Source organism: Panthera tigris, chromosome E2, assembly GCF_018350195.1.
Source record: "Panthera tigris isolate Pti1 chromosome E2, P.tigris_Pti1_mat1.1, whole genome shotgun sequence".
In the NCBI taxonomy this organism is placed as follows: domain Eukaryota; kingdom Metazoa; phylum Chordata; class Mammalia; order Carnivora; family Felidae; genus Panthera; species Panthera tigris.
Genome location: NC_056674.1, coordinates 48707960 through 48716073, shown reverse-complemented (window position 1 = coordinate 48716073; position 8114 = coordinate 48707960). Strand labels below are relative to the sequence as shown.

Here is an 8114-nt window from a genome sequence, read left to right as displayed (position 1 = left end):
TGCCACATCTGGGCCGTCCTCAAGAATACCACCTCAGATGGGTTGGTCTATTTCCTCTCCCTTTTGGGCAGTCAGGGACACCAAGCTCTAAGCCATGAGCTAAAATACTGAAGAATTTCTCTGCACAGAAGCGCAGAATGTCTTAAACTTTTATGTGTCAGACTAGCAAGAGGCGGAGTTTCCATCCTCAGGCAGCCAGAACCCGGTGCAATGTAGCATGTGAGTTAACTGGCGAGTCAGTGGGTAGACAGTTATGCAGGTTGTGGGCCGGCCTGGTGCCACCGGGGTCCCTGAGCTTTCCTGCCCCCCCCCCCCCAAATGGCAGCAGCCCTCCGGTTCTTGCGCACTGCGGAATCCCATCATCAGAGGCCAGAAGGAAACAAGACTGGCTCGTGTGGCAAGACGGGCTTCAATCCCAAGACCGGGAAGTGCAGAGTGTGGCCCACCGTGCAGTGGCGGCCGTGCCCTCAGAACGCTCCCCGTTCAAAGAAATACTGCCTGGACCATGCGCCGAGCGCTGCTGCAAGTGCTGCCGTGCCTAAGATTGAGGTTCTGTCGACAGGGTCCGGGACCTGCAACTGGTGGCAAAGGCAGTCAGCGAACACATACTTTAGATAGTGATGAGTTCCACGAGGGAAGGAAAACAGGGCCAAGCGATAGGAAGGGAGGACTGGACGGGAGGCTTCTCAGAAGATGGAGTGAATGACTCCGCTTCCTCGGGCCCAGGCAAGCCAGGAAGGTGCAGAGTGAGATCCCGCCCAGAGCTCAGGGTCGCTAAACCCGCCTCCGAGGTCGGGCCAGGCCCGCAGACCGGATTTCAGACGCTCTGCTAGAGCCTGGCCCAGGAAGAGCCGAGCGCCTTCCAGAGACAAGGGACTGTCGGTCCACGCCGCCCTTTTGCGCCAGGGACTGGAGTGGCTTTGAGCCGCGGACCCGCTCGGGGACAGAAGCGGCAGGGCGCCTGGAGGGCAGAGCGAAGCCCCGCGCTCCCGACACCCCGGCAAGGCCGGCGACCCACCGCAGCATCCCCGCTCCACCTGCACACTTCAGAAAGCAGCCGGGACCACTGGGGCGCGGGCCGAGCTCCCGGGGCGGGGCCTCGCGAGACCCAAACAAGCCCCACGTGGCAGGGGCGGGGCCGCCGCGGGGACGTCACGGCGCGCGCGTGCGCGTGTGCCGGCACGCGCGGGCGTACCCTTGCCGGGGGCCGTAAAGCGCGGAAGGTCGCGGTCTCCCGCTTCCCCGGAACTTTTTACTCCCTCCGCCCCGCCCCCTTCCCATTCCCAGTGCCCCGTTTCTGGCGGCGGGACCCCCGGCAACTGTTGTGGCTGCTGTCGCGCTGCCGCCGGGGTGCTGCTGACGGCGGAGCCCGCGGCGGCCCGTGAGGTAAGGAGACGGCGGCGGGGCCGCTCTGGCCTCCCCTCCGCGCGGGTCTCAGCGCCCCCCTTTTCGCTTTGGTCTTCCTCGGGGGTGGTCGCGGCCGCCCCTCGTTTCCTGTCGCTCCTGCCGGGTCGCTGGGGACTCCGGCGGCCCGGGGCGGGAATGGGTCTGCCTCGTCTCTCTCAGTCGGTCTGCGGCTGTGCGGCGTCCGGCCGAAGGGGTCCGGGGTCCGGGCCTTGGGGCCCCGTGCACGGCTGCCCCCGGGCCTGCGCTCCGGCTGCTTCAGGCGTCCGCGGCTCAGCCCGATGTCCAGAGCGGCCGGGGTGCCCTCGCTTCGGGCTCTCCGCCTCGGGCTTGCACAGCGCCTGGCGCGGGTTTGGCTGGTCTCGCCCGCCGTTCTCCCTCTGCAGGTGCAATCGTTTTCCCGCCTGGAGACGTGCGGTCCGCCTCTGCTTCGCTAACTTGTACGCCTGCTGCAGGGTGCGGCAAGCCGAGTTACCGGGAAAAGTGTAGGCCAGGGTGGTGAACTGTCTTCGTGATGTTTGGTCACTCGGGACCCCTGTGAAGGACATTCACATTAGATTCGGGAATCTCTGTAAGCGTGACCTCCGGGCACGCGGGGGGGAGGGGGGGGAGGGTGGGAAGGGGAAGAGGGGTGCCGGTGCCGGGCCACGGGGCACACTTTTCCAGCGCTAGGGATATGTATTAATTTCTTAAACTTGCCTGATCACCTGGTGGCACGTTTTGACAGATACTCCCCCGGGACCAGCAGGATCAGACTCTCCAGAGAAAGAGCCTGGGATAGTGTTGGGGTTTTTGTCTGTCTGTTTGAAAGAAATGTCCCAGGTGGCCCTTCTGCTGAGGCAAGAGTGGGAAGTGTGTCGGTCGAGCTCCACTCACTAGGCTTCCTTGTGGCCAGCGGCCCATTTGTACACACGCTGGGACCATACAGGGGAACAACCCAGAGGGACTTGGAGCTGTCCCTTGCTCTTCTTGTCGTAAGCAGGTGTGAGCATAACCAGTCCCAATATTGAGGTTGCCTTAGCGATTCTTCTTAGAGGGAGAGAATATTATAGGGCCATCTTAGTTTTTTGGTTTTTGTTTTTAGATATAACTTATTTTAAACCCGGCTACACCTTTTATTTCTTTGTCTTTGACATCTTCAGATTCTTCTCTACCGGCCTGGGTGGCTCAGTTGGCTGAGCGTCCCAGTCTTGGATTTGGCTCAAGTCACGATCCCAGGGTCGTGGGATGAGCCCCAGATCCGGCTTCATGCTCAGCGTGGAGCCTGCTTAAGATACTCTCTCTCCCTCTGCGGCCCCTCCCCGGCTCCTGCTGGCTCCCTTTCTCTCTCTAAAAAACAAAAAGACCCGAAAACAATTATAAAAAATTACTCTATGTGATTTAGATATCCCCTGAAATCTTGGAGCCTAGCCTCAAGATCTCAGAGTCCTCACTGAATTTTTTCCCATCTCGTTTATTGTATATTCTCATTCCTCTGTTGATTATATTTCCTAGGTGCCTACCCTGAATGCCGGCAGAATCACGTTGAAGCGGTAACTGGTCTCAGCTCCCAGAGAGCTCCATTGTAAGAGGAGACTAAAAACTAGCACTTACTGAGTGCTTCTCGGGTGCCAGTTACCATGCTTTTCCTGTATTGTCTGACGTAGTCTTTGTGGCAACCCGGCCAGGCAGGTGTTCGTAGCTCACCTTGTGGATGAGGAGCCTGGAGCACAGAGATGGAATGACTTGCTCAGAGCCACAGAGCTGATGAGAGGTGGGGGAGATTTTCAGACCCGTACCTGTCTGCCCCCAAAGCCTGCATTTTCAGCGGGGTCGTTGTGCCGTTTCCCTGATTGGCAAACAGGCCGTGACCGTGTGGGAGGCTCTGTGCTGGAGAAGTGCAGGGTGTTGTGGGAGAACACAGAAGAGTCACCTGAGGCGGTATTGGGGGAGAGGGGGTCTGATAAGCTGCGAAACAGGGTGAGAGCTGAGGGGATTATCCATGTTTGGGGGGCAGGGGGGCAGGAACTATGCCGTGTGGTTCGAAGGAACAGTGTGCCCAGATCCTGGGGGTTTCAGAGAGACTCAATGCCTGTCCTGTTGGAGGAATTATGGGTATGTCCGTCTGGCTGGAGAGGAGAGAAAGAGACCAGAGGTCAGGAATGAGCCTGATGATGAAGGATCTTGCACACTTCCTGTTCAGGAGAATGCTTTTTTTCCTCAGGGCATCAGAAAGGCATTGCAGGGTTTTGAGTAGGGGTGTGAACAAGAGTTTCATTTGAGAAGGCTCCCTCCACGCCCCTCCTCGGAAGGATTGAGGGGGGGTGGGGAGAATGGTGTGCGGAAGCCCTGTCGGGAAGCTTCTGCCTTCATCTGAGCGGGGATGGCGGTCTGTACTCAGGTAACGGCAGTGAGGAGGGGGAGAAGTCGATGGTCTGAGGGAACTGTCGCCTGTGGAATTGTTAGTCCATGACGGTTGGCCGTATAGAGGAGGTGAGAGAGAGGGAGGAACCCAGGGTGACACCTGGGATTCTTGTGTATGGTGTCAGTGCGGGACACAGAAGTGGAGCAGATTTGGAGATTGAGGCAGGTGGGTTTCCCTTCTGGATGTGCTCGGTGTGACCCACGGGAACCCAAGTGGACATGGCCATTGTTCAGCTCGAGGTGCGGATGTAAAGCTCGGGGCTGTTGTGGGCTTAGGCGTCAGTCTTGGTACGCGTGAAATGACCCTGGAGGGTGGCAAACTGAGAGGAGAAGCTGGTCCCAGACACCCTGAGGGACAGCAACACAGAAGGATGGGCAGGGGAGAGAAGGCGGTGTAGATGTGACCGGTGTAGTCGGTGTCAAAACAGGGACAGAGTGCGTGAGTAGCGGGAGCGATCGGCGGTGTTCAGTGCTGTGGAGAGGGTGAGATGGGCCCAGTGTCCCTGGAAGGTGGCAACAGTGGCATTCTTGGTGAGAGCAGTATTCCGGCATGCGGGACAGGAGCTTAACCGCTTGGGTTCAGGACGGTGGAAAGGGGGGAAAGTGACAGATACCATAGGAAGCCCTTCTTGTCAAGTGAAAAAGACAGGTTGTGACGTCATAGTAAATTTTGGTGTAACCCGCCGGCAGACTGTGCAGTCACTGAGGTGTAACAAAAAGGACTTTAAGACAGGTGGTGGCACACGGGTGGATGTCAGGGGAGCACGTGCTGCAAGATAAATAAGTCTGGGGAAATTTCATCAGCCCTGGAATTGAGTATTTTGCATGATGGGAGATCTTAATTTCCTTCTGCGTTTGTGTTGTTTACAAAGACCACAATTTTTATAATTCAGAATTTGTAAAATTAAAAATCACCATTGGAAGACTGTTATGGAGCCTTTCTTGTATTTCTTAAGTCAGTTGGGAGGGACTTGAGCATATTAAAATGCTGAGGATTGGAGGGGACACTGAAGGTACGTGGAAGGGGACAGTTGATGGAGCGGAGTCAAGGGAAGGAAGGAGAGAGAGGGATCCAGGGCACGTGGGGAGGGATCAACTTTTGACCCTACGAGGTTGAAGGAAGAGGTGGTCGTAGATGCAGGTGGAGTTTCAGGGGTTGAGGAGACAGGTGACAGGTTTTGCGTTTGGAAGGAAGGAAGGAGGTGGGGTCCCAGGTTGGGAGAGGAGCAGTGTTGTGGGTTCAGCACCTGAATGTCGACAGACATCTGCCTGTGGCTGAACACGCAGTGGCCCGGGGCTCGCTACGGGGTGCCTGCTAGTGTGAGCCATGAGGGAACAGGGTCTTTTCAAGCATGACCAAGTGGTAATGGTTCTGAAGGGAGAAGGGTGCCCGCCTCCCCCCCTCCTGATGGCAGGGTCAGTGGGACGGGCTGGCCACGTGGCAGTGGCGAAAGTTTCCCTCAGTAGAGCTGTGTCTCTGTTGAAGCAGAGGTGGAGAGAAGCTAGGTGAAGGGCTGCGTGTTCCAGTTTGGAAAGGATGTTCTGGAGGACACGGTGGAGAGGTTTGGAGGGGAGGACAGCAGAGAGAGAGAGAGAGAGAGAGAGAGAGAGAAATTGGTCATATGGAGATGAGATTGTGGGAAGTCTGGCTGTGGAGAAGCTTCTGTCTTGAGACGGTTTGGCGGGGACCAAGGAGGTGAGGCCTGGAGATCACCACAAGGTGGCCAAAGTAATCAGCCCTGCTTGGATGGGATTTCCTTGGGACGCAGTGGAGGCCCGCTCGGTCTCAGTTCTGAGATCCTGTCTGATGGATGGGCACCCACACCTTGGCCTTGGACGACCTGGGCCGTCGGGGGCCCTCCGTGGGTCCCGGGCTGGTAGCGGCGTGCTGGTGGGCGCACGGGCTGCCAGGGCTCTCCTCTGAAGTGTCGCCGTCTCCCCACACTCGGAGACCGTGCCTTCGCCCACAGGGCTGTCTGCAGTTTCTTAAAAATCGAACAGTCCTCTTATGCCCTTAGAGTAATTCTCCCTGGTGGCCTGAACCTGTCCGCTCCCTAATCTACCTCATGGTGTTAGTCATCTCCGAGGGACATGCGCTTGGTCGCAGCCTGTGACTCCCGTGGTTCGTCATAAGCCCGCCATGACCGGTCCTCCCCTGCTTTCAGGAAGGGGCCGTGGGACCTGGCGTCTCTAGTCCGTGGCCTGTGCAGACGCGGGGCACGCCGTCCCTCACTGCGGCTTTGGGTTTGTTTTCTCTTCTCTTCTCTTCTCTTCTCTTCTCTTCTCTTCTCTTCTCTTCTCTTCTCTTCTCTCTCCCTTCCTTTCCAGGACCTCATTCTTTGTCACCGCCTCTCCTTCCTCCCCCACCTCTTTCCCTCTTCCTGGCCCTTCTCGCCAGCCCTGAAACAGTCTCCGTGGCTCCCACCTTTATAGACAAATAGCCTTGCTCCACCCCCATTCTCTCCTCCTGTCTGGGGTTTCTGCTCCCTCCGGGCAGCACGTGAAGAAGCTGTGCACACTCCCTCATCTCCTTGCTCTTGAGCTTGCTCTAGTCCGTGCTTCGTCCCTGGCACTCCCCTGGGAATGTCCTCTTTGAGGACACCAAGGACCTCTGTGTCGTCAAGTCCCAGCAGGCACATGGCCGTCTTGCTCCATCCCTGGCCACCCTCTGTAGTGAACCATCTCCTCTCTCGGCTTCTGTGACACCTCTGCCCGGTTCCCTTTCCGCCGCTCAGCCGTTTGGACGCTCTGTGAGTCTGCCCCAGCGCGCAGTCCCCCGTCCAGTACTTTCTTTCTCTTGCCAAGCTGTGCCTGCTGGGGAGCCTCAGAGTTGTTCCTCAGACTGCCGGGTCTCCGGATACCCCATGTCTTCCCCAGGCTTCAGGCCTGGTTATCTAGCTGCTTGGCACTTCCACGTGGATGCCTGCTAGGTGTCTCGCCCTTGACACCTCGGTATGCGCGCACGCGCCCTCACCGCCTCCCTCTCCCTCTCCTTCCCGCCTCCCTCCGCATCCCTAGTCCTTCACACCTTAGGAAGTGGCACCCGTCGCTTAACCTGGAAAGTTTGCCATCGTCCGTCTTTCTCCCGCTCCCCATCTTAACATCCGGTTTGTTGGCAAGTTAAGTACTGTCATTTCACCATCCACAACGATCCAGTCATGGCTCTGACTCCACCGCCACCATCCTTGTGTGAGCCTCCGTGCCCTCCCTCTTGGACTCCTGCGGTAGCTTCCTAGCCCTGCCTTTCCTCCAGTCCAGTCCCCACTGTGGAGCCAGGCTGATCTTAGGAAAAGCGTATCGGATCATTTCATTCCCTGCTTTAGTATTTTCCTTTGCACTTGGAGTAAAATCCCAGCTCCTCGTGAGGCATCCAAGCGCTTGTGTCATTGCTTTCTGCCTGCCTCTCCGGCCTCGTCTCTGGTCGACTGTGCCTTGCCGTCGAGCTGTGGGCACACTGGCCTCCCTTCTGTGCTCGGACTCCTTAAGGTGTGCCTCCCCTCAGGGCCTTTGCGTGTGCTTGTGCCTCTGTCTGGATGAGGCGTGATGACTATCATTCTCTGTTGCCTCCTTTTCTTTTGTCACTAATCCGGCGCACTGAGTATAGTGGAATGAAATCTGTTTGCTTTCTCTGTCTAGTTTGAATTGGGGAGAATCTCCTCTTTGGCCCAGTGGGAGCACATCTCCGAGCTGCTGACTGACAGACGTGATGTTTTCCCGGTTGCTGTCGGTGGCCCGGAGACAAAGGACCGGCCGAGGATGGCAGAACTGGTCGTCGGGGAGAAGCGGTGCGCCAGCTGCCGAGGCGCATTCTGTCGCCCTGCCTGCCCAGGCACAGGTGGTCATCTGTGGCGGTGGAATCATGGGCACATCCGTGGCCTATCACCTCTCCAAGATGGGCTGGAAGGATATTGTCCTTTTGGAGCAGGGCAGGTAAGGACCAGACGGGACCCGGCTTGGGGCCATGTTGCACCAACTGCGTGGGCTTCCCTCACCCCCTCTGCTCCCGGTAACCTGTCCCGGCAGTGGCTGACCTGTCGCTAAGTAGCATGAGAACAGTCACGGAAAGGCGAAATCTCCTGTCCATGGTTTCACGATGTGCAATACCCGTGTTTTTGGGCTCTGAGACAGGTGGCAGATGCCGCGAAGCCGAGTATCCGAAGAGGGTGCGTTTTATTTCAGGGTCCGGGCACATCTTACCATCTTGTTCTCTGGGTAGGGGCGGTCAAATGGCAACGTAGACCCCGTGACTCTGGAGCTCCCTCTATGGGCTGAAATGAAATTGGCTGCATCCTGTCTTATTTCTGTTC

The 8114-nt window shown here is 57.6% G+C and overlaps 1 protein-coding gene across 2 annotated transcripts in view; it reads left to right on the top strand.

Moving 5' to 3' along the window:
• Positions 1-1212: 1212 nt before the first annotated feature.
• LOC102967160 (pyruvate dehydrogenase phosphatase regulatory subunit, mitochondrial) overlaps positions 1213-8114 on the top strand; it is a 37301-nt gene continuing 30399 nt past the window's right edge. Inside the window, exons 1-3 of one of the 2 annotated variants that reach the window (XM_042968426.1) lie at positions 1213-1386; positions 2899-3157; positions 7444-7737. In XM_042968426.1, the coding sequence (XP_042824360.1) occupies positions 7514-7737 (224 nt within the window). In that variant the 5' untranslated portion in view covers positions 1213-1386; positions 2899-3157; positions 7444-7513. The remainder of the gene's footprint in view (positions 1387-2898; positions 3158-7443; positions 7738-8114) is intronic. The other variant, XM_042968425.1, reaches the window with a different exon arrangement.